The sequence below is a fragment of the Neofelis nebulosa genome, chromosome 2, assembly GCF_028018385.1.
Source record: "Neofelis nebulosa isolate mNeoNeb1 chromosome 2, mNeoNeb1.pri, whole genome shotgun sequence".
Lineage (NCBI taxonomy): Eukaryota > Metazoa > Chordata > Mammalia > Carnivora > Felidae > Neofelis > Neofelis nebulosa.
Window position 1 is genome coordinate 61924073 of NC_080783.1, and position 18894 is coordinate 61942966.

Genomic DNA, 18894 nt, shown 5'->3' on the forward strand with positions numbered 1-18894 from the left:
AGATTTTCTATTTGACACCTGTAACAGGAAGTGTTTAAATTCCAAATAAGACCACAAAACCACTACTTGAAATTAGTTTAGATAATGTATTTTCTTATGATTTGAACTGAATGTTAAAAAGAAGGGGAAGCAGATGTCTTGGAAGGATTACTGTCATTCTATAGTATGTTTATTCTATGTAATTATTATAAAATAAATTTACATGTATCATGTCCCTAGCCATTTTCTTGCCTAAAATGGTCTAAATGACCTAAAAAAAGGGTGAATGCGTAGAAGGAGGGCAGTAGTAAGTGAAAAGGCAGGACAGTATCTTTAGAGTCATTTGGGACAGTGATATATTTAGCCCCGTGAAAGTTTTGGAAAAGTGTCTTCTTGACAGCTTGGAAAATCCATGCACAAACGAATGGCAAGCGGTTCTGCTAGACCTTGAGTCTGGGCATCCTAGCCTAAATGGGAATAAACCACAGGAGGCTACAAAAGAAGAACTAACTGTCCTTATCATTAAAATAAAATACAGTATAATATGTTTACCACAGATCCAAGCAGAGAGTAGGTAGTCAATAAACACTCCTTTTTAAAATCTCTTCTTCCTTTTCCTCACCCTCCAACTAGAGGCAGATGAGGATAGCAGAGTTGGCCTGAGTGGAATAAAGAAAGAAAAGGAGCCTTCACCCATTATTGTCTTGTCCATCTCCCCCAGCCCTCTCCCACCGACAGTTCTCAGGAAGTGGCTCTGGAAGTTGGCGCTGAGCCAAGCAAGATGGGATGATGAAGAAAAGCAGCTCCCCACCCTTGCCTTTACTCACAACCCCAGACATTAAAGGATAATTGGGAAGAAAGGATTTGCAGACGGAGATGGCTGTATTTGGCCCTTTGTTTTTCTGCATCTTTGTTTCATGCTTGTTTTAGTAATCGTTGCAGAAAGATATTTTTCTCAGTACATAAAACATTTCTTCTGAAAGTGGATATTTTAAGGATTAGATACAGTTTTCTTTAATTGCCAAAGCCTAAGGCCATAAGCACAGTGTGAAAATAACCTGTAATAAAATAAACAAGGAAAAATATTTTTCTTTTTTCCCTTTCATGTACTTATGTTCCAGTTTTTTAAAAGAGCATTTCATCTAATTATGCCACCTCTTTCTGTTATATTTCTGTCTTGTTTTCATAGTTACTTTAATTTCTTCACTACTTCCTTCAAAACCTGACATAAATCTGGCTTTTCACTCCATTATTCCACTGAACAGTGTTTTAACTGGAAGGATTTACAGATTATCTAATCTAAAACCCTCATTTTTAAAGTAAGAAAAATCTAGAAGCTTTAAGTAGCATGGATGAAGCAGAGATGGGGAGGACTTAGCACACAGGCTGCCATTTACCATTCTCTGCTCAGGGCAGACACTGATAACTGATTTTGTACCCTGATTGTCATTCCCAGTGAGCCCTAAGAGCCCTTCTCAATAGAGCTCTGTAGGCAGCCAGTGTCAGTCACTTGGCATTAATATGAGATCTGAAATCTTTGCCATCTCTGGCCCATAATCACACATAAGACCATAAACATAAACTTAACCAAAAACATTAAGTCAAGAGCAGTCACAAGGGGTCATATTTGATTGAGAGCCAAATGAAAAGAATAAATAATAAAAGAAAGAAAGTAAAGGCTTCCCAGTATTGAGCTGGGGGTGGAGTGTGAATAGAATTTAAATAGGCAGAAAGTAAGAAGGAGAGAATTCTTTGAGGGGAAACCATGTGAACGAAGGCATGGACTGCTTCAGAGCCAAGCATATAACAGTTTGGCGAGAGTTGATGCTTCACATTGAGAAGTAATGGTAAAGATGTTAGAGAGATTGAGACCAGTTGTAGGAGATCTGAAGGGCCCAACTAAGAAATTAAGATTTTATCCTATGGATTAAAATCATGAACATTTTTGAGCAAAGGGATGATTTGACAAAACCATCATTTTAAGCAGAATAATTCATCAGTAATATACAGGAAGACTTAACAAGGGGAATAATAAAGCATGTTAAATAGTGTGTTTTCAGGCCTAAGGAGGTAGAAGTTTGTACTAAAGGAGCACCAAAGGGAAACAAAAAAGAGAAAAAAGCCATCAGTTAAAAAAAGAACACCTAGAATTGGATGACTAGATGGTTATGGGGAGGTTAGTGGAAGAGGAGAAAAAGGAAAGGGGTTAAGGATGTCTCTGAGGTGTTAACACTTTGATGAATGATGGTACCTTTGAACTAAATAGAAGGAGCTAGTCTGGGAGGAAAGATGATCTCTGTTTAGATATGTGCAATTTGGAATAGCTCTACAATATTTTTTTATCTTCAAGGAAAATGAAGCAACTTCAGTGTTTATCTGCCTTGGAACTACCTTAACTTGATGTAAATATCAGGAGCCATCTGTGGTTTTGCAGGGCAGCTTTGACATCATATATCAAGCTCTCTGAAGTCACCACTCTTGTCATTTGGGTGATTACTTGATACTCTAGGCCTTTTGATTCTTATCATTTAGCAAGTTGGTACCCTTTTTCCTTTCTATACAAAATATATATATTTTTGTTGCCCTTATTTTTGTGGGTTAGATTTTTTGGCCCCATCGAGCTTTCCTTATTTTATCTCTAAGAAGGTTAGGATGTGGCATGTAAAACAAGATTTCTGTAAACAGTGTCTTGCTTTGTTTTCAAAGGATGCAAGGTGTTATAAACCGACTGTCCAAGTTACTGAAGCCTGGGGGAATGCTGCTATTTCGGGACTATGGAAGATATGATAAGACTCAGCTTCGTTTTAAAAGGGGTATATTCAGCTTGGAGTTATTTTCATGTGTTTTAAAGAATGCTTTGTTTATATTTTATTTCAAGGTTTTGTTTGTTTTGTTTGAAGGAATACTAGGTTTCTCTGATCGCAATTATTTTTTTTAGGTCATTGCTTATCTGAAAATTTTTATGTGCGAGGAGATGGTACCAGAGCATATTTCTTTACGAAAGGTATGCTTATCTATAAGGGGAAATAATTAGCTGTAAAAAAAAAAGAAAAAAACTCTTTGGTTAGTCTGTCACCACACTGTAGCTGTTCTACATGAAAGCTTGAAAATGGCCTTTTTGCCTTTTAATCTTTTCCCAGCTGAAACTACTTTAAAAGAATCACTTGTTTCATCTTATACCCAAATGAAGATGTAGTCTGTTCCATTTTGGAAGTACTGTTAGCCCAGATATGAAGAAGCTGATGACATACCACAGCCAAAGGAGGGAATTTGATTTTAAGAGTCCATAGAAAATTACTTGTCTCTTGTCAATTTCTCCTTTAAAAAAAAAAAAAAAACTTTTAAAATGAATTCTGCATGCAAGGATTTTCTCCAAACTTATGTGAGCACTTTTAAAATGTGCCATTTGGGGTCTCTGCAAACTAACAAAAACTCAGAACAGAGGGCACCTTTCAAAATATTTAAATTTGCAACCAGTAGTAAGTAATGTATATCTATTTATGCCTGCTATGTTAAACTGTGTATATTGGTATATTTCTGTGAAGTAGAAGAAACCTATTTGGTTTCAAAGGTTTCCTTAACTAATTTGTACTAGAGAGTTTCTTGGTTTAAATGCAATTTAGATGGTCAGTCATTCCATTGTTCTTGACTGTCTCCTTTTCCCCCCACCAAGCCCCAGTCACATATACATTTGATTGCCACTTTTGTCTCAACAGGGGAAGTCCACACTATGTTCTGCAAGGCTGGGTTAGATGAGAAGCAAAATCTGGTTGATCGTCGCTTACAAGTTAATAGGAAAAAACAAGTGAAAATGCACCGAGTGTGGGTTCAAGGCAAATTCCAGAAACCATTACACTTGACTCAAAAACCCTCCAAATTGGTATCACCACTCCTTTCTCATGGCTGAGTTATGTATCATGTTAAGGTACAAACCAGAGGATTACACTATTCAAAGACTTCTGTAAATCTTTCATTTTTGAAAGGGAAGACAAGAGAATTTGTATATCCTGCTGTTTATCATGGGTGAGCTCTTTTGTTCATTTTAAGCACTTGTAAATGATTTGGAAGAGTATACCATATTCTGTGCTCAAGCTTGTTTGGGTTTATTGTGTCTAACCATTTTGTTTGTTCTTTGAATTTTATAAGCATTCAGTTAAATGACTGATATAAGTCAGATGATTCTGAGAAACTATACCCTGCCATTTTTTAGAAGTGGGAAAAAAACATCTATTTATACATTAGTCTAACACAGTTAAATTCTCTTCCTCTCTTATCTGATAGCGGAAAGGCAGCTCTCCTCGTTTCCTTGGCCAGTCACAAAACCAAGACTAAGGTGTTTGTTTTGTTGTTGTCTGTTTTTTCCCAAAACTCTTTTTTTTTTTTTTTTGATTCAGAAACTAATGTCTGAAATAGAATGTTAGTTTCTCTTTCCTTTCCTAAAATTGGGGAAGTATGACCCAAGCTGACATTATTTTCAGGCTATTCTTAGGCATACAAGTTGTAATCTCTCTTTAAGACAACTGCTATACACGAGAAAATTCTTAAATTGTAGCAATTAAAAATTTATTTACCACCTTGCCTCAAAAAGGGTATAAGTTGGCTTTCAAATTGTACTTTGTAAAAACAGAGTTTCTAAGATTGGTTTTTCGTTTGTTATACAACATCTACTGGGTACTTACATTGTGTGAAATTATATGGAGTAATACAACAAAGACTCAGTCCTGTCTTCAGGGAGCATAAATAGGATCTGGCTGGCAAAGAAAAATGTGCACATCCCAAGCCTCTCAATCACAATCTCTGATAATATATGAACAGGTACTCAAATAGGGAACTTATCAGCTAGTGGACTTTGGTTATGAGCCACAGAAATCTGGAAGAAATGGATAGTCTCTTGAAGGACCACCATGGGAAAAATTTAGTTCCCACTGTTTTTTCCTTTTTGAATTCACTTAAAATTCAGTTTTCTGTAAGAATGTGATTGGTCCCACTTGGGTCATGGATTCATCTCTTGACAGGTTGGGGCAGGGTGGCTTCATTGACGATGCGACTGAATGTATGGAGTGGAGAAAAGTTCCTCAAAGGAGAATGAAGACCCTGTTATCAAAAAAAGAGAAGAGGGATGCTGCCTAGTCATAAACATGTCACATAGTAGTGGTAGCAGCAGCAATAGTGGTTCCAAAGAGAGAGAAAGATTAGCTGGTGGGAAGGAAAGGGGAAGTATCAGCATTCTGGGGGAGGTGGGTGTGAGGCTAGTCCTTGAACATGTGCTCTCAGAAGATGATGAAAAACAAGTGTGTTTGGTATGGACCATTCGAGATGAGGAATCATGGACAGAAGATAGGGAGGTCAGCTTATAGACAGCTTTGAATAGAAGAGCACATTTTGGGGGGTCGCTTGGGTGGCTCAGTCAGTTAAGCATCCAACTCTTGATTTCTACTCAGGTTATGATCTCACGGTTTGTGGGATGGAGGCCCCACGTCGGGCTCTGTGCTGACAGCACGGAGCCTGCTTGAGATTCTCTCTTTCTGCCCCTCCCCTGCTTGCACTCACTCTCTGTCTCTCTCAAAATAAATAAATTTTGAAAAAAAGGGGGGGACACATTGGGTTCTAGTCTCTGGATTGGAGCAATCTGAAGTTTGTTTCTTTGTTTCTGTTTTATCCTACTGATAGCATGTTATGAATATATTTAGAGAGATTAGGGCATCTTATGTAGAATGGAATGCAGTGAGGTCAGACGTGGGAGCAAGGAGGATCACAAGCTTTTTGCATATACTTGCCTTGGTAGCAATTCCTCAGAAGTACAATATTAAGGTTTCTGTTTAAATATGCTTACGTCAATAATCCAAAAGTTGAAATTTGCCTGAGACTCTTCACTCTGTTGTATTTCATAATTAAAGTGTACATTTAAAGCCAAACTAATGAACGTATTACATACAACAAGGGCAGTTAGATAAGTTAATGTTGCTATGGGAACCCCAGTAGATCTTCTTGTGTCTCAATTTAAAAATCATGGCCTAAGGTGGTTTTAAAAACAACAGAAGATAAAATCATTCTCACATCCTCACACATGTAAATCATTCTCTCTCTCTCTCTCTCTCTCTCTCTCTCTCTCAGTCCTAAATAGCAGATTCAAGCCAGGCTTTTGACTGGCACAGTAAAATTCAGCTTTGTGTCTTTCTATAATGTATTATAGCATGTAGTTAACCTTTAGAAACTTCAAAAATACATCAACCAAATTTGGACTGTGAGACACAAACTGGGCTCTTTTGGGCTCCGTCTAGCATAGACCTCTTAATCCACATGGCTGCTCAATAGGTCATTTCTACCAGTGTCTTCTGCTTGTCTGGTCAGTCTTTCTCTTGCTTAGCCCACCTAAATCAGCCCCCTACTTAAAGTTGCTGCTAGACAAAATAACAGATTTTTGGCAGAGGGGAAAAAAAAAAGGAGTGGGGGGGGTAACCTTTTGCCTATAGATAATAAAAAATCATGTGGCAATCCCTATAAAATACTACCAGCATTCTTCACAGAGCTAGAACAAACAATCCTAAAATTCATATAGAACCAGAAAAGACCCCAAATAGCCAAAGCAGTCCTGAAAAAGAAAACCAAAGCTGGAGGCATCACAATACTTCAAGCTGTATTACAAAGCTGTAATCATCAAGACAGTATGGTACTGGCACAAAAACAGACACTCAGATCAGTGGAACAGAATAGAGAACCCAGAAATGGCCCCACAAATGTATGGCCAACAAATCTTTGACAAAGCGGGAAAGGATATCCAATGGAAAAAAGACAATCTCTTCAGCAAATGGTGCTGGGAGAACTGGACAGCAACATGCAGAAGAATGAACCTGGACCACTTTCTTACACCGTACACAAAAATAAACTCAAAATGGATGAAGGACCTAAATGTAAGACAGGAAGCCATCAAAATCCTTGAGGAGAAAGCAGGCAACAATCTCTTTGACTTTGGCTGCAGCAATTTCTTACTTGACATGTCTCTGGAGGCAAGGGAAACAAAAGCAAAAATGAACTATTGGGACCTCATCAAGATAAAAACTTCTGCACAGTGAAGGAAACAATCAGCAAAACTAAAAGGCAGTCAATGGAATGGGAGAAGATATTTGCAAATGACATATCAGATAAAGGGTTAGTATCCAAAATCTATAAAGAACTTATCAAAATCAACACTCAAAAAAACAATCCAGTGGAGAAATGGTCAAAAGACATGAATAGACACTTTTCCAAAGAAGACATCCAGATGGCTAATAGACTCATGAAAAGATGCTCAACATCACTCATCATCAGGGAAATATCAATCAAAACCATAATGAGGTATACCACCTCACACCTGTCAGAATGGCTAAAATTAACTCAGGCAACAACAGATGTTGGTGAGGATGCAAAGAAAGAGGAACCCTTTTGCACTGCTGGTGGGAATGCAAACTGGTGTAGCCACTCTGGAAAACAGTGTGGGGATTCCTCAAAAAATTAAAAATAGAACTACTCTACAACCCAGCAATTGCACTACTAGGTATTTATCCAAAGGATACAGGAGTGCTGTTTCAAAGGGGCACATGCCCCCCAATGTTTATAGCAGCACTATCGACAATAGCCAAAGTATGGAAAGAGCCCACATGTTCATGATGAATAGATACAGAAGATGTGGCATATATACAATAGAATATTATTCAGTGATCAAAAAGAATGAAATTCTTTCCAATCCAATCCACAATGTGGATAGAACTAGAGTGTATTATGTTAAGCCAAATAAGTCAGAGAAAGACAGATATCATATGATTTCACTCGTGTAGAATTTAAAATACAAAATAGATGCACATAAGGGAAGAGAAGCAAAAATAATATAAAAACAGAGAGGGAGACAAACCATAAGAGACTCTTAAATACAGAGAATGAACTGAGGGTTGCTGGAGGGGTGTTGGGTGGGAGGATGGGCTAAATGGACAGGGGGCATTAAAGAGGGCACTTGTGGGAACGAGCACTCGGTGAATGAATGTTGTAAGTGATGAATCACTAAATTCTATTCCTGAAATCATTATTACACCATATGTTAGCTAACTTGGATTTAAATAAATTAAAAGGAAAAAAAAAAAAGACAGGAAATGTATTCTTCCCTGGAGCCTTTCCAGAAGGAAAGCAGCCCTGCCGATACCTTGATTTTAGATTAGTGAGACCCATTTCAGAGTTCTGACCTCCAGAAAGTAATAAGTTTGAGTTGTTTTAAAATCATGAAGTGTTGCAAATATATCTGCTTGGGTATTAGCTTAAAATATTTGATAACTGCATGAAATTCTAATTTTTTCTTCATAAACATAAAGCTAGGACCAGTTAGGCAGAGTTTGATATTTAAAAATTCTTCTGAGGGAGCTGAATTTCAAAAGGACAGTTTTCTTTCTAATCGAAAAAGATGTTCCTTCATCTTCTTGCAAGATAGAAACAATGAAATATTCTGTATTTAAAAATGCACCCTCTATTTTTCCACACTTCTAAAAATTCGCTTTTGAGTATTTTCCAAATGTAAAAACTCTCCTACACAAACTGTTCTCAGAAGTTTGCAAAAAAGCCAAGGTAACGGTTTCTGTTATTAAAAGTTTTGCATTCAGTATGACACATTTGTTGTATTGAAACACCAAGTTAATGTTGACTTCTGAGAAATTATTTGTGTTGCTTGACTCTGGTCCATAAGCTTTGTCTCTGAATTATGAACACACGGAGGTTTCTACCATTATGCAATCTAAATAGTTACTTTAGTTTGTGAAACCTCACCCATAGGCAAAGAGATGTCCCCCTGGGCATCTGAATCATTTAGACTGAAACTTCAGGTTAGCTAAATTCTTGCCCCCAAACTCTTATGCTGTCTTCCTATGGTTTTCTAACTCATCAAAGCCGAATTCTGAAACTGGAACTTATCACTCGTTGTTACTTCTAATTGGTTTTAATGTTTATTATGCTCCTCACAAGTGCAGATAACTTCACATTTGCATCACTAATAGACCTCTTTCAGAGCCTCTGCTCCTTCTGCTTCCTGCCTCTATTAGTCATCCGTAGACGACATGTTGGCGTGGATTTTCCCTCCCCACATGTGAAAGTGCATTGTAAATTCTAAAGCACTGAATATGTGTGAGGTATTGTGATTAGTAACAACATTTACAGTCTATAAGACAGTATACAGAGTATTCCAGCAACAGAAACTTTTTCAGCGGTTTCATGAGACCTTGTGAGAAAGACAGTAAGATGCCGTGGAAAAATATTGCCTTGGAGTCAACAGAAAGCTTGGGTCTTAGTTCCTTTTGAAACACTTAGCTACTCTTTTTTTTATTAAAAAAAATTTTTTAACATTTATTTATTATAGAGAGACAGAGTAAGAGCATGGGAGGGACGAAGAGAGGGGGAGACACAGAATCTGAAGCAGGCTCCAGGCTCCTGTCAGCACAGAGCCTGACACGGGGCTCGAACTCACAAATCGCGTGACAAGTCACGAGATCATGACCTGAGCCAAAGTCGGACGCCCAACCGACTGAGCCACCCAGGCGCCCCAACACTTAGCTACTCTTAATTTAGCTCTGAGTGCTGAGTCTTTTATAGACTACAGTTTTATATATTAAACTATTACTTCATTTAATTTTCAGACTGCTGTGAATTCATTTCTATTATAACCATTTAACAGATAAGACAGGGGCCCTGAGATTTGGGATAACTTGCCCTGGATATCACAAGTCAGTGAGAGAGCCACAGTTTGGACCCAGAACTGATTGCAAAACCTCTAGTCTCCTCAGCACACTTTTAATTGATAGGCTCAAATGCTGCTGGGAAAGCTGCTGGAGGAGAAAAAGTGCTCCTGAATCAAGCGGAGAATTATAGCAATGGGTAGGAGTTTGGATGAGACAATCTACAAGGTGACAGCTCATTCCAGATCCAGTGATTCTTTGAAATAAGTAGGTTGCATTTGGTCCACAGTCACAAACTGGGAAGGAAAAGCAGGAAAGGAAAGAGAGGAATGACAGAGCAAAAGCTTTCAATCAGTTCTTTTCAGCATTCTGCATATGTTTACTTCTGTTCTCACCCCACCCCCTTCAGGCTTCAGGCTTCAGGCTTCAGGCTTCCATTTGGCTCCCCTCCGAGTGAGCAGAGCACCCATCACTTGCGTACTCCTCACTTAAAGAAAAAAAAAATCAGTTTGAAAAAGCCCTTAACATGTCTTCAAAGGGATTCAGCTTTTGTATAATCTAAAATATGTGAATTCAGGGATTGTCAGTAATAAAATACAAGTGGAAACATCTTTATTTAAAACATTGTATGTACATTAATGCCAATTGAAGCCTAAAATGTTGAGCATTTCTTGGAATATGGTTTGGGATTTGAGAGGCACAAAGGTACCTGCAAGATGACTTTGGTGTTGTTATAAATAGAAGTAAAATAACAGTTGCATCTTCAGTTACAATGAATCTTATATTGTGGCTTCAAAGCTGCAAAAGAGAATGGATGCCAAAATCTGTCTTTCATTAACATATGCCTTAAATGACAGGGAAGAGGTGTTGAAGACAAAATTACTTTTTCCTCCGAGTATGAATCAGCAACATGCAGTAACAAGTAATAATAGTTCTGTGTATGAGTGCAGGCAGAGGGTAAGAAAAACAGCATCAAATTGAAAATGCAAGTGCACCTGCCGGAGAGGCCCAGGAGGCTGCAGAACAGAGCTCCCCAGAGCACCATTCTGAAGTGTCTCAGAGCACAGTGACCCTAACACTGGCAAGCCAGGTTGGCATGAGATGGATGGAGCACAGTAAAACCTGCAGGTGGTCAAAGAGAGCCCCCGGCCTCTTCCCCTGGAACTACAAGGCACCACTACTTGTTCAAGAGCTTGAAACAGCTGCTTTGGATTCTCTAGTGCATGTGGTTTCACAACCACTTAACCTTTAGTAAGGAACAGCTAGAGGCAGGTGAATGAATAAAAATACATGTTAACATTTCATAAGGAGAAAAAAAAAATCAATACTTTAGGAGCACATGGACTTCAGAGAGTCACAAAAAGCGTCCAGTTAGCTGTGTCCCTGGCTTCCCAGGGATTTGCATCTTATCTTTGATTTTCTCCAGCAGGTAGGCACCAAGTTGAGCCTGGGCCCCAGAAAATACATGTTTTTCTATCAGATGTTGCCTATCAAATGAAGTGAGCCATTGATTGCCTCCTTAAAAGCCCCAAGCACCATCTCTCCTACTTGGGCTGATGGGTTTGGTCCAGGAAAATTGTAAGTTTTGTTAGGCTTATACAAGTTTTTTGGCAGTTTTTTCAATCCATTGCTCCCTTATGTGACACTTCCTAGCTCCTTGCACAAAGAGCAGAAATGAATTTTCTTTCTCCGTTAATCTTTATGTATTGATTATTGGTTGTTTCAGAATCATTGAGGAATGGCAATCACACTTCAAGTCTTTCAGCCTTTTTCATTGGGAAAAAGAGCCAAAACTGTGTGACTTCGTAAAATTAATGATGAGATGCCTTTGAGGTTTTTTGGGGTTTTTGTTGTTGTTCTGTTTTGTTTTAATGCTATGTACTTACCACAGTCAACGCTATGCAATTGCTGCCTCATTTCTCTTACCTGTCTCCCAAGGGTGACTTATCTTCCTCCTGAGGCTATCCTACTGAACAGAATGTTTGGCGTAAAGAATGTGATAGCTCTCCATACATCTTTAGTTATGCCCCAGTCCCTCAGGTAACTGAGACCGAGTCCCCTCAAGCAGCATTTGGAACTCACACTGAAAAGCACCTGAAAGAGAATGGCTGAAATTGCCAGCGTCACATGCTGCATTGAAGCAAGGAAATTTCTGTCTCCAAGGATAATTGCTTTTTTCATTGCTCATACTTCTTCCTTCACAGCCCTCATTTATTTTAATGTATATATTCCACTTTGACTCTCTAGAAGATATTTTTAAAGTTTTTAAGAAATCCAAATGAAGGATGCAATTCGAGATCCAGAAAAGCATTTATTCTATTTATCCTTTCCCTGAATATATTCTTAATCAACTAGTCTTTCTGAGTGTCTCTTCATTTTCAGCTTTGTTTCCTAATAGAACACTTGGGCTCTGGAGATTAGTGAGACAAAGCTTCATTATAACCATCCTTGTTTTACTCCCATGTCTTATATGGTTTCTCATCCTAACTCACTCTCCAGGTGCTTCTTTCTCTTGCCAAATAGTGCAAGGAAATACTTTTGCAGATCTTTTGTTTACTTTAGAAAAAACACTGATCCAGTCTTTCCCATTCGGGAGTGCTGCTCATTTCCTGACTGGCCTTTAAAGTTTGGCTCAGTAGCAACTTGGGGATTTGTTTTCTACCCAGAGTGGAAGGAGCCTGGTGCCCAGCAGCCCCATGCTGGAATGGGAATTAAGTTCTGCTCATTCCCTGGATACATAAGCTGATGTTTTCCTCATAGATTTTACCCCCATTCCTCAAAGTTTTAATGTTTATAGTCATTTAGCTCTGACTTTTTAAAAGGCATTTTAATAGGGTTGTCTCTCCTCCAAGTGCACGCAGAAGCTGATCATGTACACAGGGAAACTTTCAAGAATAATGAATTCCCTGTTTGCTGGTTTTTACCTACAATACAGTGTGCTGCACAACATTTGCCCCTGCTCTGGTTCCATCGCCAGTTGCCTGGGCTGGTATAGAAGGACCTGCAACACCAGAGGAATTTGGCTTGGGCTGCCTCACTTTCTGGGTCCCCAAGACTGCTAAGTTAATGAAGCTTTGGTTATTATCCAGTTGGACATTTTCTTTTAATGTTTGTTTATTTATTTCAAGAGCCAGTGAGCAGGGGAGGAGCAGAGAGAGGGAGAGAGAGAATCCCAAGCAGGCTCCATGCTCAGTGAAGAACAAGACGTGGGGCTTGAACTCACAAACTGTAAGATTATGACCTGAGCCAAAACCAAGAGTCAGCCACTCACCCAACTGAGCCACCCAGGTGCCTCTGGACATTTTCTTATTTCAAGTTTTATGCATTTTTTTTTTTTTGGTTCTTTCTTCTCTTTGGCACATTTACATTAAATCTTATTTTACTTATGCAACTGTATCTATACTTAATTATGTTTGTATATGAATATAAGTTACTTTCGGTTCATCCTACCTTGGGGAATTTGTTTATAGTTCTATGAGGTCAGTAACTTTCCAAAGGGACCACTTTCCAAACCTGAAGCCTATGCTTTTCTATATTAATGCATTTTTACATTAAAATATGTTTGGACTAGCAAAGTTGAATGATAAAAATAGAAAACACTGACAAAGAACTACATCAAGGGGGTGGGTACTGTCTTTTCTTTTTTTAAGTGTACTTATTTATTTTGAGAGTGAGCACAAGCATGGAAGGGGCAGAGAGAGAAGGAGAGAGACAGAGAATCCCAAGCAGGCTCCAGGCTGTCATCGCAGAGCCCGATGTGGGGCTCAAACTCATGAACCATGAGCCAAAACCAAGAGTCAGACAGTTGGACTAAGTCACTCAGGCACCCCTAAGGACTTAATCTGTAATACAAAGTAATAAGGCCATAATTGGGGGTGGGGAAAAGAAATACAAAGCCATGGGCATAAATAGGGTCTAGTTGACAGAGTCAATATGGTGACAAGGAATCTAGGGTCAGTCATTTCTCAACCTCAGCCAGGCATAGCTAGTCATCACTAGGAAGGGCTACCAGAAGAAGCAAGCCACACTCTGGCTTAGAGAAAGTAAGCAGTGTTCACAGGCAGATTGACCAAATACTGCTCCAGTGACCCAAAGAAAAATGCAAGGGCAGAGAAAATTATAGCAAGAGTGACTTGTAACTGAATCTCAGAGAAATGGGCTGTAAACTTAAATGCCCCCTGGCCTAGCTCAGAAAGAGCCAAAAAAGAGCCCTAAGTTGGCTTTGGAAATGGAAAGGCTGGAGAGGCCATGAGCTTTTTCCTGTTTACCTAAATTATACCATAGAAACAGCTAGTAAGACATTTTGTTCTTGATACCTTTTGGAAGAGCAAAGACTCCCTTTTATCTGATTCTTCCTTTTGATTCCAGGACCCTTATGTTTTCCATCATGATGTGTCACAAAGTATGAATTTATTGATCTTCAAAAACCTGGAAAGATGGGACACAGCTTTAGGAGAAACACACCCAGAGAAGTGCAGGCAGAAGGGGACATTGAGCCAGAAGATTGCCCTCATTCACCAGTATGACAGAGGAAGGTACAGATTACATATCAATATGATGTAGTCACCAAGTAATTCATGATCTTCTGACCCTCTGCGAGAAGACTAATGGAAGGCACGTGAAGAATGCAGGCCAGCATAGCCTATGAGACAAGGCCTCAATGTATAGTCACCACCATTTAGTTAGGTTTGAGAGAAGCCCCCAAAATATCTCTGTGTTCCTGCCCAAACTTCAAACCAGCTGAGAGAAGCTGATACTGGAGAAAAATGGCCCAGGGTACATGGGAAAAATTGGCTTCCTACTATTCAATCCAGGAATCAAGACCCACAGATTGACTGTGCTCATGGGGGTCTGCCCCTGTACAGCCTCTTACAGAGTAGCCAGTTTCCGAGAGAGAGAGAGGAGGAGGACTAGGTTAAGCATGCCTAATTCGTTTCCCAAATTCACCTGTATAAGGTACTCTACCTCTCTCAGGAATGAAGAAAGCAGGATTAAAGAAACCAGGTGGGTCCCTCCACATGGCGAGAAACAACAGGAGTGGGCGTTACCTGAAATGTTTATAAGTGCCTAGTAAACTTATGCCACATCTACTGAGGCTAGAGCAATGTGGAGTGGACTCTACTATGCCCTTTGTGACTTGCTGAGTAGTAGGCTTAGAGAGCTACCCCTTCACTAGTTGTTCAGCATTTACCTATAATCTTGCGGCAGTGGACGAGGTCTATGAGCACCTGCCTTGGTGATGGATGGAATCTTCAGGGTATGCACTGACACATGTAGACGGTTGGAATGCTGGGAACTAAAAGTGAGTTTCCAAAGGTATTACCAGTGAATTATTCTGGAAACCCTACTACACTTAAATCTTTACTAGACTGCTAAATAAATGGTCAGGAGATCTAACAACTCTGCCAAGCCCCGCTTCTATATTGACTTGCAAAACAAATAAATGGCTCTAGCCCAGCACTTCTCAAACTATCTGAGGTAAAGGATGAGTTGTTGCCTTTTGTTTTGTTTTGCCTATTTGCAACCTGTCATAGACCAATACTTTTCAAAGATAAATTACTAGGAAAAAAAAAAAAAAAGACGTCCTCCAGTTCCTGGCATTGTGTTTCCTAGTCTCTGCCCTCTCCCCAGCAATCTCTCCTTATTATCTCCCAGACAGCCAGTGTATACCAGCTACATGTCAAGCGCTGCTCTGGTGTTTGGAAATAAAGGGATGAACAGGAGAAAATAAAGATGGGTAATATACAAGCCCAAGATTTTTATTAGATTCAACAGACGTAAATTTATTCAGTTTCTCTACTTACCTTGACACAGGCTGGCAATAAAACAGACTAGCATCTGCCCACAGCCCACACCTTGAGCTGCCCTACTCTAGACCACGGGAGACGACTAAACCCACATCACGTTATTTGTTCTGCTTCACCTCCTGAACCCTGTGTCCCTTCACCTTTGGGTGTACAGCACCAGGACCCGGCTTGTGCACCTAGAAAATGTGTAGTTCAGGTGCTCAGTGCTGTTGCCTGGTATCCTTTTTACACACTTGGTTGTATTAAGCACCCAAAACCACACCACACCACCCAGCTCTCACCAGGATTTCTGGTGATTATTGTTCCTTTTACTTGTTCCTTTTTTAAAAAATAGCTTTTTGTGAATATGTGAACAGGTGCTTAATAGTTTCTATCCCGATTTAAAAGGGAAGGGAGATGATTCTATTATTCTTGTGTTGAAGTCAAAACTTGCGATTTTTTTCCCCCCACTGAATGGTGTTTTAAAGACAGAGTTGATGCCAAACTCAAAGAACGTGGGGAACTTGGGGAAGGCCGGAGATAGATAAGATTATTAATAGTTTATTTATAAGGCTGTGTTTAGAAGCTAAAGAAAATGTTGATTTGTCCTAGAAGAGCACACTAGAAGATGAGAATGATAGTTCCCAGGGAGGAACAGGCAAAAAGGGTTCTCAGAGAAGAAACACGGGACCCATCTGGGTATCTGAGCCTCAGTGTCCTAAACTATAAATTGGAGACAATATTGCTGACCTGAAGATTGTTGCAAATACAAAATACAAAGCACATCAAATGTAAGGCATGGTGCCTGGAGATGATTGGTGCTTAATAAGTGATCATTATTAATCTATCACTAATAGTTGTGTGTTTTTTTTTTTTTTAACAAAGGATGGTGATCAAGTCTTTGTCTCTTTTGGGGAGAGGAGGAGAAATGGACTCTTTCTGCAATATAAATAAATTAGCCATAAGAAACTGTTCCTAACTATGAAGAGTTGAGTTTTTTATTTCAGAAAGTCATTTCTGTTTCCTTGGCTTAGATTCAATTCCGTTCAAACATTTATTAAGCACCCACTGTGTTCCAGAAACTGTGTTGGACACTGACAATACTAGGGTGAATAAGTCCTGGGCCCTTGCTTCTTAGATGCCTGCAACTTAGGCCGGATGCCCATTTGTCTGAGTTGTGGCAACTATCTCTCACGTAAATTGCCTAGCTCCAGGCACCTACTTAAACCTCTTGGCTCCACTGGCCAGCACTGCCACAGTCTACCCTACTGTACCATATCAGTTGACATCCTCATGTTTGAGACCCTTTCCAAGGCCCTCCATGAACAAATCTAGTCGTGTGATACCCAGTGAAAGACAAACAAAGCATGTGAAAAAAAGTCCTCAAGATGTAGCCCCTGTACCATATACCCTCTGTTGTCCAAGATCACTTTTAATAATACTACCCATAACTCTACACAGACCACCTCCTTCACAGCATTTAGGGCTTCCACTCACCGTATCTCTCAGCACCATTCAGCATCACCACAATCCATCTAACTGGTCACGACTGAGATGATATCTGGGCTGCCTTCAAGAGATCTACAAGACTCTCCCTAGTAATAGTGCTACAAAGCCCCACTCCTTGCACGTACACCATTCACCTGATCCTCCAAGCAGGGAACCCGGTCTGGCTTACCTTTGGTCACATTTATCACCTGAGTCTCACACAAACTCAAAAATTAGCCCCTGTGGAGCCCAGAAATAAACCTTGCATATATATGATCAAATGATTTTTTTAAAGGGTGCCAACACCATTCAATAGGGAAAGGACAATCTTCTCAATAAATTATGTTGGGAAAACTGAATATCCACTTGCAAAAGGATTAAGTTGGACCCTTCATTTGTAAAACAGAAAAATGAACTCAAAATGGATTAAAAAAAAAAACAAAACTTAACGTAAGCCCTAAAACTATAAAACTCTTAGAAGAAAACAAGAGAAAAGCTTCATAACACAAGTTTTACAGTGATTACTTGGAAAATGACACCAAAAGCACAAACAACAAAAGAATCTTTTTGTAATCCAAAAAGATCAACTGGGCTACATCAAAATAAAAAAATCTGTACATCAAAGGACACACTCAACATAGTGAAAGGGTGATCCACAGAATGGGAGAAAATGTTCACAAATTGTGTATTTGATAAGGGGTTAATATCCAGAATATATAAAGAACTCCTACAACTCAACAACAAAAACCAAAACTACCCTATTATAAAATAAGCAGAGGACTTAAATAGACATTTCTTTGGAGAAGGCACTCAGATGGCAGGTAGGTGTTGGACATCACTAATTAAAAAAGCAGTGGGATGGCACCTCACACCTATTAGGATGAAGACCACCAAGAAGCAGAAAATAAATGTTGGCAAGGATATGGAGAAATTAGAATGCTTATACACTATTGATGGGAAGGTAAAATGGTGCAGCACTTATGGAAACATCATGGTGGATGGTGGTGTCTCAAAAAATGAAAGATAGAATTACCATATGACCAGAAATCCCACCTCTTGTTATATACCCAAAATAATTGAAAGCAGGGACCCAAAATGATATTTGTACATCCATGTGTATAGCAGCATTATTCGCAAAAGATGGAAACAACGCACGTGTCCATCAACAGATGAATGGGTAAACAAAACATGATACATACACACAAAGGAATATTATTAAGCCTTAAAAAGGAAGAAGGGTGTCTCATTCAGTTGAGAGTCTGACTCTTGATTTCGGCTCAGGTCACGATATAAGTGTCATAGGATCTTGCCCCACTTCAGGCTCCATGAGTATGGAGCCTGCTGAAGATTCTTTTTCTCTCTCCCTCTGTCCTTCTCCCCTGTTCATGTTCTCTCTCTCAAATTAAAAAAAAAAATTAACAATTAAAAATTCTGACACATGCTACAACATGGGTGAACCTTGAGGGCATTATGCTAAGTAAAATCGGCCAATCACGAAAGGACAAATATGGTATGATTCCATCCCACCTCCATTTGAGGTACCTGGAATGGTCAAATTCATAGAGACAGAAAGTCGAATTGTGGTTGCAAGGGACTGGGAAAATGGGGAGTTAGCATTTAATGGTAAAGTCGTAGTTTTGCAAGATGAAAAGAGTTCTGTGGATGGCTGGTAGTGATGGTAACACAACAGCGTGAATGAATGCACTTAATGTCACTGAGCTACATACTAAAAATGTTTAAGATGGTAAATTTTGTGTTAGGTATATTTTACTACAATTTTTAAAAAGGAAAAAGAAAATCAGCCCTTATGTTCAGCTCAGCCTTCCAAAATCTTGAACTTGCCGCCTTCTGGCTCTAGCTCTTGGCCCTTCCCACCTGCTTTCCACACACACCACCCTGCCTCCTGCTATTCCTCACTATGCCCGCCCACTTGGACTTGGCCTGGCAGTTTC

At 39.4% G+C, this 18894-nt stretch overlaps 1 protein-coding gene across 9 annotated transcripts in view; it reads left to right on the forward strand.

Annotated features, from left to right (window-relative positions):
* METTL8 (methyltransferase 8, tRNA N3-cytidine) overlaps window positions 1-16440 on the forward strand; it is a 98263-nt gene extending 81823 nt beyond the window's left edge. For 7 of the 9 annotated variants that reach the window (XM_058714266.1, XM_058714256.1, XM_058714254.1 and 4 more), the window contains 3 exons: window positions 2686-2792; window positions 2918-2983; window positions 3696-4070. In XM_058714266.1, coding sequence (XP_058570249.1) covers window positions 2686-2792; window positions 2918-2983; window positions 3696-3886 — 364 coding nt within the window. In that variant the 3' untranslated portion in view covers window positions 3887-4070. Of the gene's footprint in view, window positions 1-700; window positions 1065-2685; window positions 2793-2917; window positions 2984-3695; window positions 4071-14036 lie in introns of those variants that run through there. The other 2 variants (XR_009257280.1, XM_058714262.1) reach the window with 2 other exon arrangements.
* Window positions 16441-18894: the final 2454 nt, after the last annotated feature.